Here is a 22,486-nt window from a genome sequence, read left to right on the forward strand (position 1 = left end):
TCACGTTGTGTAGGAGGCCAGGGAGTGTCTCTTCTCTTAGGACACACCCCAGGCACTATGGCAGGCTTTTGGTATTGTCTAGTGCCCTAACCCATGGCATAGAGACCCCACGCAGGTTCCTGTGGGTTGTGGCTGGAATGAACCTGGTCCTGTGGAGTTGTGGCTTCCCTAAAACACTGGAAGCCTGGGACCATGACAGGACTGGAGGGTTCTGGAGCAGGGGGCCCTGCCTGCAGCCAGTCCAGGTCAGCAGAGCACACTGCTCCCTCTCACTGCTGCCGTGACTGGGCCACCCCTCAGGACTGTGCACCCTGACTTTAACTCACTAATGGTGCTGGAGTTTCCACCAGTGCTATGCCTGACAGAGGCTCAGCTGTGCTCTCAGGCCACACTGGACAGGCCTGCTTCATATATTCTCAGGGTCCCAGAGGCTTTGTGGGGGGTCACATGCTGAGCAACCCCTCACAGTGCTCAGCCCTGGGCTCTTCTATGTGCCTCCACTTCCCTCTATCTGGGCTCTCAGGAATATAGTCTTCAGGAGAGACGCTGTGGGGAGAGACTCTATGGACATGGAGACTCTAATCCACATACAGGTCCTGGAGAAAATGGCTGGACTGGGGCTGTGCCAGGGCTAGTGTGGGCTGCACTGCCTCTTATGGGTTTACAGGCCTCTGTCCCTCAGTGTGGGCATGTCTATTGGCTTGCTCTCCAGGCTGCAGGGGTGTGATGGCAGCTCTATGCTCAGCAGAGTCCATTGGGGACCCTGAGGTATAGGCTGGGAATGTGACCAAGATTATAAATCCCATTAAGGGCAGATAGGGATACTATGACCCAAACTGCAGGGATGAGCCAGCTTCAGGCCCCTTGGCCAGGGAGGTTTCTGGTCCAGGTCTCAAGCTGAGCAGAATGACTTCCTTACCTATGAGGACTTAGACCTGGCTCAGCCACTCACCCACGCTTAGAGGCCACCAGTCCTAGAAGCCTCTACTGCTCCCAGAAGTGAGGTAGGGGACTGTGGACCTCAGCCAGTATGGCTACCTGTCGTGAGGCCCTTGTGCAAGTCTGGGCCTCACTGTCTCTGACTGCCTGTGCTTCTCAGGTGTCATGACAGGTGGGAAGGGTTGGGGAGGGCAGAGGGCAGTTCGGTCAGTGACTTTGTCCTTCAGGATGGCAGTCTTCCGGTCTAGGTGGAGCTGAATGAGGGCACAGTGCTGCACCAGATGCAGACCAAGCAGAAGGCAGCCATCCCTAAGGTGCCCACACGGGTGGCAGCAGTGGGATTCCTTGGAGCTGGAATTCAGTTCTATTGGGAGAGGAACAACCGCAATGGCCGTGACCACCCTACATTTGCTGCCCTTTGGGCCACACCCAGGCCCTGGACTGCCAGGGTAGTGGCAAGGATACCATGGAGTCCTACAGCTGTGGGAAGCTGGTCCTTAGGGGCCTGGCAGCAAAACCCAGTCCCTGCTTGTCTTCAGCTATAGGTTTCCCTGACTGCGGCTGTCTGAGGCCTGGCCAAGGATGGTGAAGGGCAGTCACTGCCATCCTGGCCTCTTGGATGCATGAGGGGCTTGGCGGGCTGACGGCATATTTGATTAAGGGCCATAGTGTTCAGGGACGCTGTGTTCTGTAGCCTGGGTCCTTTTCCTCTGCCCTCAGCTCTGGGGCTTAACAGACCCAAGTCATTTGATCACAACCTGCCCCTGTTAATATTTTTAATGCCATTTTTGAAAATTAAAACATAATGCACTGATTACTGGGATAAAGGGAGGCCTTCACGTCTGTCTGGAGGTCAAACAGGGAAGCGCTGGGACATCTGCTACCCTTCCAGGTGTCTGGAAAAGCTCTGACTCCTCTCATTGGTCAGCTCCACCCTCTCGCCCCATCTTAGTCTCCATGTTAAGCCTGAGGGTGCTGGGACTGGAGATGAACATGGACAGGGTCCACGTGCTCCACCCTGACCTAGCACTCTCGGAAGTCTGGTCCCCAAGCTGGAGGTCAGGGTCTGTTGACCTCTAATGTCAACATGGAGCCCTAGGGTGCTAGCCACTGTCCAGAGGCCTTACTAGGTTCAGCTGCTCAGAGAACCTTAATTCTTCAATGCCCATAACACCCCAGGAGCCACTTGGATGGTCCTCATAAAGTGCCACACAATACCCTGTGATGCCTGCTAACCCTGGAAGACAGGCAGACTATGGGTGGCTAGGTCACATATGGGATGTTTATTTCCAGTTGCAGGGTGCCAGCTACTTGGGATAGGGCTGCAGACATCCTAACTGGGGAAGCCTGTGGGGCCCAGGCTGCTGGCTCTGCTAAGGCTCTTTCCTAGCTGGACCTAGCTGTTATCCCAGGTGGGTGAAGGGATGGCAGGTTTTCTCAGTGGGGATGGCAGTAAAATGGGGCTGCCCGCAGGATTGGGGAGATTGAGGCACATCGTGGGGGGGGGATCTGGCACTGTAGTCTGGCTTGCAGCTGGGCAGGAGGCCCTGGGGGGCTGGTTCACTTAGGGAGTCTGTACCATGCGCTTCTGGGTGTCAAAGACATAGCGCTTGAAAGACAGACTGAGTGTCACAGGCTGCATGGGCTCTGGCCGTTCGGTGCCCTCCTCTTGCTTAGTGGTCTCCCCACGGCCAGCTCGGTTCCGCTTCTTGAGTGTAGGCGTCAGGATCTTCTTAGACTCAGGGCTGAGGCCACCTGGAGGGATAAAAGTGTCACTACTCACTGTAGGCAGAGCTGCCTCCTTGTCTCCCCGCTTCATACCCTTACCCAACCCAGTATCATCCTCTGCCCAACAAGGCAGGGCCTTTGTGACTCCTCCCCACACCCAATCACTATAGTCAGTCACTCTAGTGGTACAACTCTCTGATCTTCTGCCTTCTTGCCTGGCCCCTAAGGTCCTAATGCTCTCTGGGAACACTGTGCAGGACACTTGAAGGTTCTGGCCACCATGGAGATACCTTATGCTGGAAGTCTGACTCTGAAGCAGGCTGAGGTTCTGTGCCTTCTGCTTCTGGGTGGGTTCAGAGGAGGGGGCCTCAGCAGAGAGGTAAGCAGGGAGGTTTAATCAGCTCTCCTTGGCCAGACCTCCTCTGGGGGTCTCACCCAGGCTCTGGGAGACACTGTCTCTAGCTGGTTCCTCCATCCTCACCACCCACCCTGAGTAAGGTTGGGTTCTTTGCTATCCCCAAGAGCTAAGTATGACCTTTCTTCATCCAGAACACCCTTCCTGCTCTAACAGTGGAAGATGTCCCATGGCCCTTCAGGAAAAGGCAGTGCTTAGCCATTTCAGTGAAGTTGCACCCTGACAGCATCCGGCAGCTGCAGACACTGCATTAAGTTTAGATTGAGTTCAGCATCTCACATGTTTGTTTATCTTGTGTTGAGACTTACAACCAATTGTCTTGGGTTTCTGGATAAGACACTGGGCAGAGGCTCAGGCAGTGTCTGCTAGTATTTACTGGGTGAATCTCCTGTCTGTCCTGATTCTGAAGGCCAGCATCCACCTGCATGTGGGCCTCTGACAATGACTTTTTCTTCCAAGACAGGGTTTCTCTCTGTGGCCATGGCTGTCCTGTAACTCACTCTAGACCAAGTTGGTCTTGAACTTAGAGATCTGCCTGCCTTGTTTCCCAAGTGCTGTGATTAAAGGCATGCACCACTATTGCCCAGCTCTGACAATGATCTTGAAGAGGGATCCCACCTCTCTAAGCACTCTGCACTGGGCCCTAATCACTGCAAATTTAAAAAGTGGTACATCCCTGGAAAACTGCAGTCTGTTAGGGATGGTTTGTCTCACTGTATAAAGGGTCTGGACTCATTCTGACGGGTGAAAGTGTGACTATGAGCTACCTCAAAGCCTGGATCCCCTGGAAAAGTTAGGGGCTTGAAGTTGCTAACAGGGCCCTGGAACCAAGATGCCTATGGTCCCCTGCCACAGTGTACCCAGTATAAGGTGCCCTCCTACAGCTGCCTGGTCTTTAGCCCTGCATCTGTGGCTTTGCTTCCTCCCAAACGGTGCCTAGGCCCTGGAGCAAGAAGAGGGCCCTGGGCTGGTGCCAGGCCTGCAGGTATCTGAGTTCTTGAATCAGAGCTGGGCCTTCCTCCTGCTGGCACCAGACCCTGACAAATGGTACGGGCCTGTCTCTCTCTGGTGCCAGGAGGTCTGATCGCTGAAGAGGTGCAGGGCTCCAGAGCGTCTGTGCCCTGCTGGGGAGACAGGTGTGGCCCAATCAGCGGTCCATCTCATCTGTGATAGCTCTGGTTACACACAGTGCATACCGCATCAGCACAGAGCAGGCAGGGATGGAAGAGGAGTCTGGCACAAGCAATACTGTGGCCATTTAGCAGCTGGGTCACCTCAGCCGTCCCAGGGGTCTGGGAACAACACCAAGGGTCTACCAAGAAACCTGTACCAATAGCTCCTGGGGCATATGGCTGATATCACACTGTTTCTTCTGGTGGCATGTGCTGAGGAGTTGGAGCTGTACCCACCACAGGCACGTGGCCCAGCTCAGGCTGCAAATGCCTCTCAACTGCCCAGGGCTTCCTTTTAAAGATACTTGGCACTATAGGATCAGTGGACGGCCGGGAGTAGGCACACAGTCTAAGCCAGCTCCCCTGGAGAGATTCTAGCTTGAGAAGACCGACAGTCAACAGGTCTGGAAGCAGACAGCCTCAGATAGCAGGAGGAACTTAAGGAAATGTTCCAATGTCCCTGGGAGGGCGATGGTAGCAGCTTTGATGTGCCTAATGCAGGGCTCTTTGAAAAAGACTGCTGGACTCATGGCCAGGTGACAGGGACCACCACAGAGATTGCTAGCAGGCTATATAGACAGAAGGAATATGTGTTATGGTCAAGCCTATGAAGTATGTGCTTGCTTCTGTGGGAAAAAAAGGTGCTGATTGGGTCAGGGAGTCAGCAGGCGGCTATGGCCCCTCTATGTATAGCCAGGGTACCATCAGGCAGGACAGTTTCCCACCCTGCTACCCCACTCTCCTGGCTCTTCCTTTGTGCCTGGGCAAACAGCAAACACCCACTTCCCTGTACCGCATATCTGCATATCCACCTCTGTACACTTCTGGCTTTGTTAGCCCCTCAGCTAGATGATGCACTCCCTGGGGTTCTAAGAGCATCTATTCAGATAGCTGTCATCTCTCAGGCCTACTGGCGACCTGGCCACTGTACCCAGCCTCTAGCCCTCACCTGCTCTAGCTCTTTCCTATAACCCCACCTCATCTGGTAGACTCTATTACCTCCGTGTTTTAGTATCTGTTGTCTTTCCCTGACCAGTTCTACCACAGTGAAGTTTCTGTCTTTACCATGTGATCTGCACTGGGAACTCTGCTGGTGAGACCCTACAGGGCTGGAGGTCCTAGAACAGAACCCAAAACAGCAAGCATCTAGAAGTAGCCTGTAAGGTAGTTCCTGCACAGCCAATGTCAACCAAGAAGTCTACTTCCAGGAATGCAAACCAGACAAGCGTGTGCCATATGGGCCCAGATGTGTAGAAGTGCCTCCATGCAGAGGTACCCAGCTCTCACTGATCAGGGCTGGGGGCACTGAGGTGCAAAAGAGCTTCACACTTGCCCAAGGTCCCACGGTGGGTGGTGGGCAGTGTTGCTGTTTGAGGTGGTCTGACCCCATCTGTGTTTGAGCATTAAAGAACCATATGTCTAACATCAGTTAGAGGGACCCCGAGACCAAGGGGTGATGAGACAAATCCCCTGTTGTAGTAAAGTGATGGCCCGTAAGACTAAATGCGATTCAACGAACATTTAAAAACAGATTCATGCTGGGGCAAGGACTCAGAGATGGCTTATTCAGTAATGTACTTGCAAGCCCGAGGACCTGAGTTCAGATCTCCAACAGCCAGGTTCGAAACTGGGCAAAGTGGTGAACACCTATAATCTTAGCGTTCAGGAGGGGAAGACAGGGGTCCCTGGGCTTGCTGGCCAGCAGCATGTTTAGCTGAGTTTTGTGAACTCCAGGTTCAGTCTAAATTAGGGAAGTAACAGAGAAAGACACAAAGTTGACCTCTGACCTCTATACAAAAGATGTAGTCTAAACTTAGTTCAAACAATGTAGCAGGCAGAACTTTCAGAAGAACCCTGCCAACTCAGCTACAGAGAAAAGACCAGAAGGCTCTATGACCAGCTCCTGGGACCACACGGGTGACAAGCAGTGCCTTTCCTCTACTTTTCTGAACTGCCCAAGGGCTCTGGGTAACCCTGGGTTAGGCACAGAGGGCATCTACAAAGGCCACACAGTGTGCCCACTCCAGACCCCAGACAAGGGACAATGTGTAGCAGTGCACCCTAGCACACAGGCAAGTAGGGGAAGGGGAAGGAAGTCCAGGTGGGTCCCCGCAGCCTGGTGGTGGGGCGCAGGGCAGTTGTGATCAGGAAGCAGGCTGGCACTTTGAGACCAGTGGCCTTGCTTCTATGCTCTGGTCGTGCCTGGGAAGGGTGAGGCTGAACATGGGTAGAACTCCTGTATGGGCCCTGAGGTCAAAGTGTCCGACACAGCTGCTTTCAGCTAGAGCAGAAGTCTCAAGAGGCAGGCTCAGGGACTGGCTCCCAGTTCCTCAGCCCCACTGCATTCCTGCTGCCTCCTGCTCTACTTCCTTGTCACCAGAGAGAATCCTCTAAGGCCTACATGATGCTTGGACCTGGTCACACTGGCAGGAGTATGTGCTCACTCAGGGCCCATGCCTGCCTCCTCTGTCTCTCCACTCTCTGGTGCTTCCATCCCACTCTACATCAGGCACAGGAAACCAGGCAGGGGGTCCTGATCACTCATTTCTGGGAGCTGAGCTCCTTTCCACCTGCTGAATTCAGGCTGCTACTGCTCCTTGGAGCATGTCCCCTGACTGTCCTGAGCTAAAAGGAATTTCTCCTAGGGGCCTCACCGAGCACTTGTTTTTACTGTGGTTGGGTAGTGCCTACTTCTCAGAGGCTGGAGAATGGTGATGATCTTTCCCCTGCAGGGCATGGAGTCCTCTAGGTCTCCTGGGGAACATGAATGGGGTGGAGGCATCCCATGCTGTACGCAGCATCCAACACCATCATACTCACGCCTCTGTATGCTACGCTCCATGAACCCACACCCCTTTGCATGCACTCCCATATGTCACATGTATCCACTCTCCCATGTACACTACATATCATATACAGCTATCAGTACTCAACTATACTATTCATATCCATGGTCAATGGCCCCGCATATATTACTGCATGCCCCACACATGTACACACACACACACACACACACACATGCACGCACACACACACCACTCACATCCCTGCACTCATCTCTATTACATACATCTACATGCCAGCTCCTCCACGTTACACACACCTGTATGCATCCCACCCAAATGAACAGGGCAGTGATGAGGCCTGGGGAAAAGACGCCTGTCCCTCAAGCGGTCCAAAGAGCAGTCTGGCTCAGGCATCAGGTTGGACTTTGGCCCTCTCTCATGTGCCAGCACCAGACTTCTCCTGGTAGGGGATGTGCTGGGGCTGAGGTAGCCCATGTTGCCCCCTGTTCAGGAGGCCTATTCTCTCCCTAGACACCACGAGTCCTGGAGACTGCTCTATTTTCTTTTGAGCCCAGACCCCAGGATGTAGTGGGGGTGGCAGTGACCCTATGTGACACCACTGCTCATAGCTTCCCATGGGGACCTCTCCCAGGGCCTGACTGGCCTTTCTCACTGTGCGCCAGCCCCACACAAAGGCACAATGGGCTGCAGGCTGCTGGGTCTTGGCTCTGCTGGGCAATCAGGGAAGAATGTGGGAAGCGAAGTTTTTCAAGCTCAGCGCGGGTGCCGCCCGGCAGTGTCCATCAAAGGCCAGCAAATTGCCTCCAATTGCTGGCGTCGCTTTCATGTCAGGGGCCAGACTAGAAGAGGGCCTTCACGTTGGTGGGCAGCTGGCACCCCCCAGTGGGAATGGAGCTCTTGAGAGCATCCTGGGGTCAGCAGGCCCCTCAGGGATTCACTGAAGCCAGAGCAGCTATGAGGAGGCTATAGAAGCAGGACACAGAGAAAATGTGGGTAGTTCTGGGGCAGCAACCTAGTAAGGACTGCTGGCAGATGACTGGCCACAGAGTCCAAGTTCAATAGGCTTGAGCTGGACAGGACACAGAGCCATATGCAACTCTGAATGGAGGTGACCTGCTGGTGCTGTTGGCAAAGGTAGACGCCAGCTCAGGTGGAGTGGGGTTCTGGCTGGCATGACAGGAATGGATGAGTTGGTAATAAGGTGGAAGAGGCTTTAATGCAGGCCTGGCAGTCACATCTAATTCCTAGGAGGCTTTGGTTGTACCCTACTTGTAGGGGTCCAGATGAGGTGAACCGAGGTTCTATCCTCTAGCTATGTGACAGAGCTGGGGTCTGAATGTGGGACTCCCACTTGCCATGGTTGGCCTGTTATCTGCTTCCTCACCTGGCCAGGAGGACAGATCTTGAAGAGTTGGGGAGAGAAAGCTAGTGCCTTCTGTGTACCCTCTGAACTTCTGTGGAGCGTGACTGGGTCCTCCTGCCCTGTGTTGGCAGGTATGGCCCCATGCTCACTGCCTCACAGGCCTGTCCTTGCTAGCTGTGGGTACCAGCTCCCTGGTTTCCCTCTTTCCTTCTTTGCAATGGTCATGTACGTAAACAAAGATGCAATTTGCTTTAAAGAGATAAGGTGATTAATTAAAAAAAAAATCAGAACTATATTCTGCTGTTCCAGTAACAAAAGGAATTAGGGGAGGGGCGGCAGACAGGCACGTGCAGCCACAAAGCCAAGTTCCTTTCGAGGCTCTTGAGCACACTTGATGGCTCACATACTCCTTTGATTGGGAGGAAACGGAGGCAATGGGCCCTGCATGCCCATTTTGATGTCTTAATGTTGCCTAATTCCTTCTTTAATTTAAATTAAGCTTCTTAGCAGCAACAATGAATTCTTCAAAAACAAAAAAGGGCCCTTTGCAGAGATAGTCCCGCACCAAGTTAACTGAAGAAACAATGAAGCTGAGCTTTGGAGACTGGGGTGTGTAGGGAGGAAAACAGTTCAGTATGTGGAAGCTTTTTAAAAAGACAAACCCCAAATCAGTCTGATCCAGACAGCAACTGACTTGGTCTTGAGACTCAGAAGGAGGCTTAGCCATTCGGGAGGATAGCCTAGTAGAGACATTTGCTGTCCTAGGTTCTTATTCAGCTTGGAGGGGAAGCTGGCCACAAATGAGCTGCCAACCATCTGAGGCCAACTTCCTACTACCTGATCCTATGAGGTTACCACCCCGAGGAGGCTTCAGCTCCTTGAAACATGTGTTGGCACTAGGACATGCCCAGTTAGACCCCGGCCACTGCCTTGGCAGGGTATCATTTCACACATGCAGCATGGAATCTTGGACTTTCTGGCAATCCTACCCCAAGCCCCTGTGCCCACTCAGGGCTAACATATGCTCCTTGGAGGTCCCAGGACCTCTTCAGGGCAGGCCCTGCTGATGAGGCCACAGCACAGCCCATGTGTGAACTTCTCAGGCACTGCAGGAAGCATCTCTCTGCTTACTCACCTCCATGCTGTCCAAAATACTTTTAGAACAAATCTTGACCACTCCTCCCAGTTCAGCCTTCCCTGAAGAAATCTTTAGATCCTCACGTGTGTTCAGATGAGACCTGTATTTCCTAGGTACCCCAGTGGCCTGCCTCCTACAGACCTCTTAGCATGCCCCAGCCCCCTGTTTTAGTCCCTGCTGGGCTCCTTCAGTGGGGTATAGCAACTGCCTTGGTATCTCCTGCCTAGACTTTCAATAAGAGGTGGTTGTACCCTGAAAGTCTTCCTCCTGCAGTCAAGGCACTGACCCTTCCTCAGAGACTCCAGCAAGGGCTACCCTGGCCCCTTCAGCTTGCCTGGCCCCAGCAGAAGGGTCCCTAAGTATGGTTCGGTTCCTGAGGTGACTCCCTATTTAGGAATCAGAGCTTCTTGCTAGTCTGTTGGGGTCTCAGTGGCCCTCTCATGGCCCACATAGGCCGAGGGGTGATAAGCATGTCTTCTGATCACAGCCAAGCAGGATGTGGAAGGGTCCTGGAAAACCAGACCTCTTCTATCCCTGCTGGCTACCTCCACCTGGACTCGGAGCCCTTTGGGACAAGGATAAGAAGGACGTCCTGGATCTATGTTTCCTCCCCTGGGCTCAATCAGGTTTGCTAGGAAGGTGCCCACAGCTTTTAGGAAATGGGCCATGGTGCTGGATGAAAGGGGTGAGAGGGCAGTGGGGACAGAGCTGAGGTGCATGGGGAGCGGGGGCAGTACCATGACAAAGCTGAGGTGGGGTGGGTGGGTAGGTAGTGAGAACCGCCCCTGCAGTTGTAAGGAAGTGAGCTGGTGGCTCAGCACCCTCTGCCTCCTGTTCTTTAGTGAACTGACAGAAGCCAGTCTCTGGTCACTTCTATCACTGCCGTTGCCAGCATCCTCTTATAAGCTCCCTTACCTAGCCAGTGCCACACAGGTGCTCTACAGGTGAGTCACTGCCCAGGCAGGTGAGGCTCTCAACTGCAGTTCAGGAGCAGGATTTACATCCAGAGCTGTACTTACAAAGTACCCACTGCAGCCTGGTGCTCAAGGCAGGCCAGACCCTTTACTGCTCTCCAGGAACTGTCACCAGGGAGGGCCAGGCTCTAGGACATCTCTTCAGAAACTTCTGCACTTTGGGTCACCACGGGGAAATGTTAGTTGGTTAGACCTGAGGGCTGCTGGGTATTCTCTGTGGACAAAACAGTCTTCAAAGTAGCTACATGCTATATAAAGGGATCTTGAAGGAAGAGCAGCTCTGGGAGGCCAGCCTGGCCACAGAAAGCTTAACTCTGGGCCAGTCAGCGAAATGCTCACTGCATGGTGAGTACGCTCCATGGACAGCCACATCTCAACTGCAGCACCTCCAGGACACTCATATGCCAGGAAACTGAGGGACAGAGACATTCAGTAACTTGCCCAGGAGCACAGCGAGAATGTCCTCGTTTAGATCCACGCCTTTGACCACTCTGCACAGCTCCTTCCACCTTCCCTCCTTTGTGCTTGGGGCAGTACTGGTCTGTGACAGTCTATGGTACGTGAGACAGACTGGCAGGGCAGTCCTGAAGCTGAAGGGTGGGGGGCAGGTTCCTGGTGACTTCCCACAAAGTATTCCCCCCCACTACTCAGGGGGCAGAATTTTAATGCTCCCACCCTCCACATGTACACTCTTTAACATAAGTTAATCTTCAATTAAAATACCTAGAGCAGAAACTAAGATAACTGGTTTAAAAGGTAGAGCTATTGACAATAAAAGTCATCTTCATATTGCCTTCACATTGCTTTTTCTTAAAAAAAAAAAATCCCCACATATTAAAAACGTCATTTTTATGACTTGGGGAAAAAGCCACTGAGAATAATGAGAGTGAACAAAGGCTCAGGAGCAGTCATTTCCCAGGGCCCATATGTGGCATCCTGATTACTGTATCAGCTCTGCTGCCAGAGAAGAGGGCAAAGCAAGCGCAGGTGACTGGTACCACTGTCCTCTGTGGCTGGCAGGCGAAGGGCAGGGGTGGCATGGCAGCAGCACAGACCCCTGTCCACGCTCCTGAAACTGTAGATTCTGACGGTTTATCCCTCTCCATCCCCGGTCTTCAGCCCAGGGTGTCCAAACGCACAGCTGATGCTCTGCATATGAGCTGATTGGTCGAATTATGTGTGGCCCCTAGGGAAGATCTCGGGCTTGGACTGTAGCTCAAAGAGGCATGTCCCATTGAAACACTGGCACTCCAGCCTGCCTTCCTGGTTTATCTGCCAAGGCTAGGTTTCCTCATGCTGAGACTAGATGGGTCCTTGTGCCCAAAGCAAGGTCTGGGGAGCAGTACCTCTCAGGGACCAGGTCTTGGTTCCTCTTCCCCAGCAGGCCCCTCTGGCCTCGCCCTCCCACCTTCACAGCAGCTATCTCTTCATCTACTGACTGCTGCCTGCCCGGCCTCTGACATCACCATGTAGCACAGTGGCTGGTGGTCGAAAGAGGCTCTTGTCTACTGGTTTCACATTTTCCAAAACACTCACTATGCTCTGACCCAGGCTGAGATTCATTCCTATATGACTCCAAGCTGTGGTTCATTGTGGCTAGTGGAGTTTTTCACATATACAGGGACCTCAGGCAGGCCTCTGGTTTGGGCCCCTCACTGGGGACCTGAGTCCTGGTGGTATGCTGTGGCAGCATAAGTGCAAGGGTTTCTGTCTAGCACAGCACCAAAAGAACAGCCATTGTCCAGATCTGGATCCAGCCTGGTCCTTCAAAGCCTGGCGGGTGCTACGAGAAGGCATCTATTTTTGAGGGGACACGGGATCATGCCCAGGCTCAGCTGCCTGCTGTGGAATACCAGGCCCTACCACTCACAGGTACAAAGCCTCGGGAAGAGTGCTGTGCTGGCCAGGTCCTGAGAGAGGGACAGAAATCTCTGCTTCCAAAGGCCATGCAGAAGCCTTCCCCACAGGTGCCAAGTGCTTAGGGCTGTTGGCTAAAGACTGGAGGGGTCAGAGGAATCAGGGACAGGAGCCAGCAAACTCTGGAAGGAGGTGGGTCTCTCACTCCCTTCTCCAACCACACATCCTTTATCATGCAGTGCACAGAGAGTGGGTCAAGGCAGCCCTGGGTATCTCCTGTGTGCCAGGCCTTGCCTCCATTTTCCTCCCACACCTGTGGGAATCAAGGCTGGTCTGGTGTACTGGGGTAAAGGTTAGACAGAAGAGCACTGTGGCCTGGGCACATGCCTGACATCACACAGAAAGGAAGTGGAGTGAGGGGGTGGCTTCTGTCATGGGACAAGGCTTCCTGTGCTGACAAGATGGGCCACTCCTGTTGTAGTCCCTGTTATAGTGGTCAGGCTCGAGGTCCCCCCATTTCCCAGAATATAGTGGTTAGGAGAAGAACCACAGGCTCCTCAGATAAGTGTCCCCAACACTGCCTCTACCTCCCCATATGCTACACAAATGCCACCTGGCTCAGAGTGACTCATCTAGGTCTGCTGTGGACAGAGTGGCCCCTTTCAGTCAGCAATGTTCCAAATCCCAAAGAATACTGTCTTCACCATGACCTTGGGGTGTCAGAACAGTATGGATTATACCTGAGGAGAAAGTCTGGCTACATTTTTAGAAGGCCATAAGCTACCACATGCTGGGGATACACACAAAGAAAGAGGCATTTGGAGCTAGTGACCTCTCACACCAGATTTCCTGGCCTCGGGGCTAAACCCAGGTAACCAATGCTTACTAGTGCCCTTGCATAGCGTCACAGTGGCTCTCCAGTGTGCTTGCATTCTCACCTGTGATCTGGGTATGAGGACTGAGGGATGCAGGGTAGACACATGGCACACAGAAGCACCACAGACTTCTCTCTCTGCTCTGACAGCCCTGCCAGGGCTCACTGCAGCCTACTAGATGTTACATCTGAGGATACTGCCCAGAACCTTCACAACCTGCCCTCAATAAACATATGCATGTGCTCACAGCCCAGGCCTGTGGCAGGGACCTTATGTGTCCTGTGCTAGTGCCCCGTGGCTCTGCTAGTAGAGTACTGGCTACCTCCTGGTGGGTTCTGAAGAGCAACTTGGCACTGGAGGTCTGCTTCCTGCTCTTGTAGGAAGTGGGACACAGACCTACTACAAGCCATATCATGAAGACAGCAGGAGGTGGGTTTTGGGATTAATGCAACACCCCTGTTCTGTTGTGGAATATCCGTTAATGTTATGGAGCATCTGTTTAATGATGCAAAGATGTATTGCATTCTTTTATGTTGCATTTTTTAACTCTATAAAGCTGTGTTATTTTGCCTGTCTAAAGCACTTGACTGGTCTAACAGAGAGCTGAATGACCAATAGGTAGGGAGGAGAAAGAAAAAGGTGGGGCTGGCATGCAGAGAGAATAAACAGGAGGAGAGATAAAGGGAGAGAGCGAGAACAAGGAGTGAGAAAAGGAGAGGGGGGTGTCAGGGGCCAGCAACCCAGCCACACAGATGGTCACTGAGTAAGAAGGAAAGATATGATATATAAAATAAGGAAAGGTAAAAAGTCCAGAGGCAAAATGTAGTTAAAGAGAAACAAGATAATTTAAGTGAGAAAAGCTGGCTAGAAACAAGCCAAGCTAAGGCCGGGCATTCATAAGTAAGAATAAGTCTCTGTGTATCAATTTGAGAGCTGGGTAGCAGACCCCCAAACAGCACAACAAAACAAAAACAAACAAACAAGCAAATAAACAAAAAAACAACTATATTGTTCAGTTAGGGAGCATCCATGAAATCATTGTGTCTAATGAAACAAACCCCTCCCAGTTTTCCTGTAACTGGAACATACTTATACATGTGACAGTGTGGTGTCAGAGACAGCTAAGGCTGTCCTCAGTGCTCAGGGCAGGTGTCCTGAGGCATGCTTCTTCTCCAGCCCCATCTGTAACTGAAGAGAAGGGGACCATGACAGGCAGTGGCTAGTCTATTGAGGACTTTTGGCTAAAACCCAAGCGATACAGACTATCTGTGGCTCCGTTCCCTAACCTCTGCCATTGAATGAACTGAGGAAAAACTAGAGCTTGTCTCAGCAAAGGCTGTCCTTAGTGGGAACAGCTGCACCCAGGCAGTTTAACCTGCACTACAGTTTTTGCTCCCTCTGAGGAGTTCTGCTTTTATTTTAAAGGAGAAATCAGATTCATAAGAAGAGCCAGAAGAGGGATATATCTAAAGTAAACTGCCCACACTGAGAAGGAGTGTGAGCTCATAGGGCCGTAAGCCTTTCTTCTGGGAGAACCAAACCACCCAGGAGTCCCATGGTCTACACTACTCCTCATGACTTCCATGGCCCACAGTCAGCTCCAGCACTGGTGGGAAAGCAGGGGTCCAGAAGAAATTCTTTGAAGGGCTGGTGGCCCTTATGGCTCTGTGACAAGGCAATCTGTATGGGCAATGGTGAGGTGAGCTTGCATGAGCTGGTAACGCATGCACCCTGGATGCACTTGTCCCTCAGCTGACACCAGGGTTCCAAGACAGTTGCCCACAGATGCAAGAAAGAAGTGAGCTCTGGTGCCCAAGGAGGGAACATGCCAATCGTAGCCAGAGTGCCCTGCTTCTCAAGAGAACCTTCTCCAGGTAGAAATCTCTGACCCTAAATTACGTTTGCAGGGCAAGCTGTCAAGGTGTGGCTGGCTTGTGGCAACCTCCTTTTGCTGGGGACAAGCTAGGGCCCTCTCTTCACCCATCACACTCGTGGCTCAGTACATTCACTGTGCAGCAGCACTGTTTTGCTATACACCTTGCAGTTCCCTCCACTCTTCAAGAAAGCCTTCTTCAGATCAATTCACTTCACGAAGCATTGTGTGCTACTGTGAGTGGAAACTTAGCCTTTTGTCTAAGAGAGTGCATCCAGTGACATAAATGGGCCACTGTGATATTCTGGGTCTGAGAGCTATGAGGGGTCTGGGATGCCACAGGCAGTACATGCAGCCTATTGGGGACACCGGTGTCTACTCCTCCACAGCACCAGTCCATTCAGGACTATTCGGTGTTGTCTCTGCCCTTGTGTGTGTGTGTGTGGGGGGGTAAATAGCAGGGGCCTGTGTGACCTCAAGGACCATGGTTGGCTGTGGGAGGTCTATATTGTCCAAGTTGCCTGGGATATGGGAATGGGGCTCAGATGTTCTCAAAGTGACCGTGTGTAAGAACTGCTGTGGACCAGACTTGCTAGGCCTGTGCTTGTGGAGCTAGCTCACATGGCTAGGTTCCCTGTATCCTACAGACACAGGCAGATCTGGCTGTCACAGGCCAACTTTGGCCCCTGGGTACATGGAAAATTGTGAGCCTGTGTTCCCAGGGTCATATCTGGTCTCTACTTTCTCTAGTGAGCAACTTCCCTATGCTACCTGCCTGTCTGGTGGCTAGGTCAGTTACCTACAGAGCTACAGGTGCTGTCACAGGGACAGCTTGCCTTGAGACAGTTTAGTGATACATCTGGAGTCAACAGACATCCAGACTGCCAGTTACACCCTGGGTAGCCATGTGGGGCCTTAGAGCAGGAGAAAGACTAGGCAGGGGCAGGAACAGCAGGTCAGAGAGCAAGCCCAAAGGCTGAGCAGGACACACTGCTCTTCCCAGTCAAGCAGGTGCCTTGGCTAGCCCTTCTGCCACTGACCCATGGGTATTTCTTTTGTGATATGGGGCAATGCCCACACTCTGGCAGGCATAGGGAGATGGCAGTGAGGAAATCTTCAGGCACTTGGCCAGCAGATGCTCAGGAAACAGCAGATGAATGAGAAAGCTTAAGCCATGTTCTTTATCCTTGGACACGAACCCTCCCCATCCTCCGCTGCATTCACGTGCTGTGTGTGCAAGAGCTAGAGGACAGGACTGGGATGAGAGAGCAGGGCCTGTGTCACGAGACTGCAAGGCCTAAAGGACTTGGCAACATCACAGGCACTGTGATGGAGTCTAAATGCTCCCCAGTCTGTTCACATCTCTCTACCCTCTTCCACTATTCCCCTGAGTCTCAACATCCAAATCACCTCCGAACTTCAACAGGCCACTGTCCCTGAGAGTTAGGCATCCACGAAGCAGCTAGAGCACAGGCTCTGTGCTCACCATGGGGATCCAGACTCTGGCCCAGGATCTACTCACTGTGCATCTTCCTAAGGGATGTTAGGCCCCAGCCTCAGTCTCATCATACAGGGCTGTGATGAAGGTGTTCAGGGCAGGGTCACTAAGATGAGGTCTGTGTCAACTCATTACTCCACCACACACCACCCACTCTGCACTTGCCGCCTGTGCCTGCTGGGTGCTGATAGGGGTTCAGATCTGGGGCCATGCAAACAGAGGCAAGAATGCAAAAAGAGGCGTCACTGAGGATCCGAGACACATGGGACAGCAGTGCCTGTGTGAACCCCACTGGGAACCTCAGGGCAGCTGCCATGGGCCTCCAAAGCAGACTCCTCTGAACTTCCTTTCGTGGCTATGCACTGGATCCCATCTTGTTCTAGGACAAGGGTGTGGGAGGGAAGAGAGCTGGGTGAGGAGGGGCAAGGGCAAGAGTTGAACACTGGGATTTATGAGCTGCCTTTGGCGGCATGGGGGAGGGGCTCCTTTTGCCAAAACAATATTTAATTTTTTTTAAGGCAGCTACAAAGCCAGGATTAAGCCTAGGTCCTAAAACGAGCTCATAAAATTGAAAAATATTTATCTGGAAGGGTGGCAAGTCCAATAAAAGTTTTATGAATGTCTCACAACTGGCCCGTCAGGAAGCTGGCCTCTCCCTCACCCCCCTCTTGTCAGAGGACAGCACACACAGGTGGAACACACGAGACATGGCTAAAGAAGCCCAGTGCCTGGAGCCCTCTGCTCTGTGCTCTTCTGCTCCTCCTCACCTCTACCTCCCACCTCTGTGCCCAGCTTTGCCCAGGAGGTCCAAGAATCTGAGGGCAGCCACAGACAACTCTCTCAGGGTCTTGGAGGGCTTCAGGCAGGAAGGGACCCCAGGTTTATTGTTCAGAGTAATAGGAGGTGGCTGATTTGACTCCAGTTTTAAAGAGACCCACAGCCCAGGGCTTTACTTAAAGCCACTGAGAAAGTGGCTTCACATATAAAAATACGTTGAGCTCTCTCCTGGTTTCCAGGCCCACTACCCTTCCTCTGTTTTCCATAACATCATAACCTGCTTCTCCACTCTTCCCCATGCACCCCTTTCCTTCCTCTGCTTCCTACTGCCCCTACCTTGGGTATCATCTGGGGGCCTTTGCACAGCTGCTCCTCTGAGGAACCCTGGCCCACGCCAGGGCTGGGCTCATTTCTTGAATAGGCCTCCCTGCCTTGGAAGAAGTCACGCCACCCGATCCGATCTTTCACCTCTAGAACCATCACTCTCCCTTCCCACCGACTGTGGCCAAAGCACTTTCACTTGTGTGGCCCTTCCTACTGTCTGAGGGTTCAGCAAAGGGTCGACTTCCACAAAGCCAAGGTTGTTGGATTCTCAGTCACTGACAGGAAGTCAAAGTTAGCAGGAAACCAGGTGGCACACACAAGAGCCCAATTTCTAACCAAATGCCCAGGCTTCCTGTTACTCCCATGGCACAAGTCCACCAGAAAACCCCAGCCTGTTCTGCTTAAAGAAGGCAAACCCCAAGCCTCTGAGAAACAAAACAAGGTGAACACAGCAGCTCTGAAAACCACCTCCTGCATCTGTGGAACTGGCAAGAAATGGCCAGAGAGCACAGTGCTGGGGATGGCAGGGATGCAAACTGGCTGAAGTGCAGGCCTCTGTCGTCAGTGGTACTGGGGACAGCTCTGCTGTCAGCACCTACCTGAGCTGCTCACGTGTGTCTGTGCAGTGAAAGAATGAATGTCCTGGTAACCTCGGACAGGTGACAGGTGTATAAATTGAGTTAGTTATTCAGATCATGAGACATTTGCAGTTAGGTTGCAGAAGCAACCTGAAGTCATGTCCATGAAACCCAAAACAATAGAGAAAACTCAGAAATTCTTTGAGTGCTTACATGGTGCTCAGAAAGTCTCACATTTTAGGCATTTTCAGTTCTGTGTTAGGGATGCTCAGCTAGTGATGTCTTGTTTGTGCACTGACTGAGTCATCAGACAGGCAAAGCACAAACCCACTGGGGCACAAGGTTAGCTGAAGGGAGTGACAGCCACCTCCAGGGAGGGCTGAACTAACGACAACAAAACAATAAAAAACCCTCCAAACCAAACCAACCACTACGCCCCCACCCCAAACCGAGGTCTCCTCATGTAGCTCTGGTTGGCCTGGGAATTCTGGCTCTGCCCCCTGATGCTAGGATTACAGGTGGGGCCACCACATCTAGTTCTTTCTCTTAAAAGCAAATAGGAGGCTGTGGAGAGATTCAAACTTCCATCTTTCTGATTTGCTGGCAACAGAACCATTTAACTCTGTACTATCTGGCATATGTTTTTTCAGTTAAGAACAAGTTTAATTATTCCTATAATTTTATTTTAGGAAATCAAATAGTGATGAAAAGAGACACAAGTGACTAACTGCTCTTGGGTTGTCCCTGCCCAGACAGGAGGCGGGAATGCTGGTCCAGCTCAGGTACCTGATACCTACAGTATGGATGTCCAGCCAGGCTGTGTGCTCTGCTTACATCCCAACTGCATAAGCATAGTCACTGCACTCTGCTCCCTACACCACACAAACTGGCCTGAGGCTACCACTTTGTTGACCAACCCAGAGTAACCAGGCACCTGTCACATGCCAATCCTGAGGTGGGGCTGTGGAGGGGAGACAGTCCCTAGAAGTCGTAGGAAATTTAGACACAGAAGAGTTTGGCAGTGTGCTGTGATGGGGAACTTTGGGGGAGAGTAGTGGGTTAATGTCATCCTGGGAGGGGCTCCTGGGGGAAGCTCTGCAGCACATCCTGTGACTTCCTGAATCCTGGGTTTTGTTTGGTTTGTGTAAGGTCTACTGAACAGGCCCTGGATTCTAGGCCTCCAACTGCTGTCAGAAAAGAACCCTCAGATTGCCTCTTCCTGGAGCCCCAGAGTCATGACAGCAACCCCAAGACGCCCCAGTACTACCCATGTGGATGGTGGGACCCTGTGGGGAGGCTGACCAGCAGCTGGTTTCTGTCCACTGTGCTGGTTTATGTTAATTGCAGATATTTTCATCGTATTGTGTTACTCCATCCATCTTTGTGAACGGGTCGTCTTGTAAAATTCTTTTAATTATGTTATTTTTTCTTGCCTATCTTCATCATCTACAATTATTTATAATATCATTGTCCTTGTTTCAAATGCTGGGAATAAACATTGTTGTAACAGTTCTTCGATGGGGTTCATATAATTTTTACAATTGCTTTGAAATGCCTCAATGGCCAAAGCTGGAGGAGGCTATTCATTTAGGGGGAGAAGACACCCCAAAGTGCTCCCTGCAATGGATGCCAGGTTGTCCTCATCCAGGGCAGTCCTAGGCTGGGGTAGCAGCAGTTTATGGGGGCTGGGTCAGGTTTCAGAGTTGCTGTCCCCATAGACGTCAGGGCAAGATCCAGAAAGGGCACCGTCAGGGTAAGATGCCAGGAGAAAGATGGATGGTTTGTTTTCATTTTTATAGGATTTTCTGAAACCTCAACTTTCACCCCTCACCCCTGTTCAGCTCTCTTCTCCCAGAGAGCTGTTTTCCTGTCTCCCTGTGGGAGTTGGCAGCTAGCTGTGGGGCAGAACCCAGTGGAATGAATGCTGCTCAGAAGAGTTGCCTCATCCCGGGTATTATGTATGGGTGAGACCTAGCTGTCTCTCCCCAGGTTGGCTGGGGCCCCTTGTAAGGATGTCCGGGGACAGCCAGCACTTTGGATGAATTGGCACCTGGGTCTCATCCCCGCCTGGTCTTATGTTCTCACCAGAAGCTTTCAGATCTCCGTAGGTATTTACTTTGCCCCCTACCATCCTATGATACTGACTTCCTCTGCCAAGTATACTCAGAGGAGGGCAGCCCCCAGAAACATACTCTGGCCAGGGCAGCAAGGGATGCAATGTGCAACAGCCCAGCAGGGTGCCTGAGGGCCAGAGGCTACCTAGATTAGGACAGGATGATACCCTTCTTGAGGCTCTGAAAAGCCTTCCTGCCAGTGCCTCAAGCCACAACTGCTTCCAAGGGGTCTCAGCTCAAGGACATATGGATTGATAGAACTGCCACCAGAGTCTCTGGTTCTGGGTTCAGGGCATAGTACAAGGCCTTTGGATCAAAGGTGCAGAGGCTGAGGGGAGGACCAAGGGCCACCTGGTAGTAGCACCCCAAACCTGCATGGGGTGATGTGCTTATGCTATATGGTCTATGGTTAGAATCAGTAGACCAGTTCCAGGTGCAAATCCAGAAGTGGGGACGGTGTAGTTGGCTTGGTCCAGCCTGGGAGATATAGCCTATGTAGTGTGTGTGTGTGTGTGTGTGTGTGTGTGTGTGTGTGTGTGTGCATGCATGTAGGGGATGGGGGGGTAAGAGTGACTTTAGTAGTCACCAAAGAAATGTAATTAATCCCTGAGTAGAGAGGATGGCTTGCACAGGGCACCTGGGAAAGCTGAATTCCAAATCCATCTTCCTGGCTTCCAGAAGTGTGAGGCGAGGTGACTCAATGTCTCTGGGGATCACTCTGCCAGGAGCTTGTAGGAAACATCTAAATATCTGGTGTTTTTGTTGTGGAAAATGAGAACAAGCCTAAGGAAACACCGTTCCTATTACAGTAAACTTATGAAGACACTCCAGCAATGCTGTTCATACCTCATGTGCTGGGAACACTCAACATTTATGGAGCCTGGGATTCCCGGATCCAGCCTCAGTTTAGGTGGCTGGCTACTGTTGGAATTCACCAAGGAGGGGTGCATTGAAAATTCACAGCACCCAATACTGTGCCAAGAGAAGCTTAGGAGCTCAATAGCTTAGGTGTGGGCTAGAGCTGAAACCATGCGGACAGCTTCTTCTGAAAGGTAAGAAGATCAATGAAGGGAATGGTGATAACACCAAGTGAGGAGAAGAACAGAGCCTCCTCCTACTGCCCTGAGCTGGCTCACAACTGAGACAGAATAAGCTATCACTTTTAGGTTACTGGTATAAAAACGGTTTTGTTTCCTATTTTCCCATTTGGAGAAGACACAGATGAAGCCCTGACTCTCTGTGAGAAGTCATGTCCCCTGCTGAGGTGGGAAGAGGCCAGTCAGAAGTCTCTTACCCAGGACAGAGGCTGATTAGCTCACTAGTGGGGGCCCTAGGTGTGGAATAGTCAATCCACCCTGACTGTCACAGAAACTCTTGCATTTCCCAGACACCAGATTCCAGGCCTAGGTAAATTCTGCTGGGCCAGACAAAGGTACTGGGGCTGCTGGGAATGAGTGATATCACCTTCCATGGTGATTCCCACACCAGCCACTAGGATTTGGAAGAAGACATTCTGACAAGTGAAGGGACTGGTCTTCCAATCCCACTGTGTAAACTGATGACATGGCACTGACTTTGGGATAGTACTGCCTATGGACACTGCAGTTTGAATAGCCCGCAAGCAAGGTGGGGCAGGGGGTGTCCTGCTCCTGACAGTGTATCCTCCTTACCACATTTGTGGTAGGGAAAAGGGCCAGGAGGAGGGCTGGTGAGAGAGCCAAGCTGGTAAAGCACTTGTTGCACGCACAAGCATGAGGAGCTGAGTTCAACCTCCAGAACATAAGTAAAAAAACCCAGTGCAGTGGTGTGTGCGGGCACACCCAGTACTGGAAAGCTGAAACAGCTTGGAGCATGCTGGTCTTGTGAGTTCCAGGTGAGAGACCCTGTCGTAGAAACAAAAACAAACAAAAAATCCCCAAAACCAACTAACTAACCAACCCTAAAATCGAAGTAGACAAAGTAGACAGTTCTTGAGGAATAATAATTGAGGTTGATTTCAGGCCTCTGGGTACTCTCTCTCTCTCCCTCCCTCCCTCCCTCCCTCTCCCCCCCCC

At 51.9% G+C, this 22,486-nt stretch overlaps 1 protein-coding gene across 2 annotated transcripts in view; it reads right to left on the bottom strand.

Moving 5' to 3' along the window:
- Positions 1-2,203: 2,203 nt before the first annotated feature.
- The window catches only part of Eefsec (eukaryotic elongation factor, selenocysteine-tRNA specific), a 220,970-nt gene continuing 200,687 nt past the window's right edge, over positions 2,204-22,486 (bottom strand). For both annotated transcript variants that reach the window (XM_005364845.2, XM_026788278.1), the window contains exon 7: positions 2,204-2,694. In XM_005364845.2, coding sequence (XP_005364902.1) covers positions 2,504-2,694 — 191 coding nt within the window. In that variant the 3' untranslated portion in view covers positions 2,204-2,503. The remainder of the gene's footprint in view (positions 2,695-22,486) is intronic.

Source organism: Microtus ochrogaster, unplaced genomic scaffold, assembly GCF_000317375.1.
Source record: "Microtus ochrogaster isolate Prairie Vole_2 unplaced genomic scaffold, MicOch1.0 UNK1, whole genome shotgun sequence".
NCBI classification, from domain to species: domain Eukaryota; kingdom Metazoa; phylum Chordata; class Mammalia; order Rodentia; family Cricetidae; genus Microtus; species Microtus ochrogaster.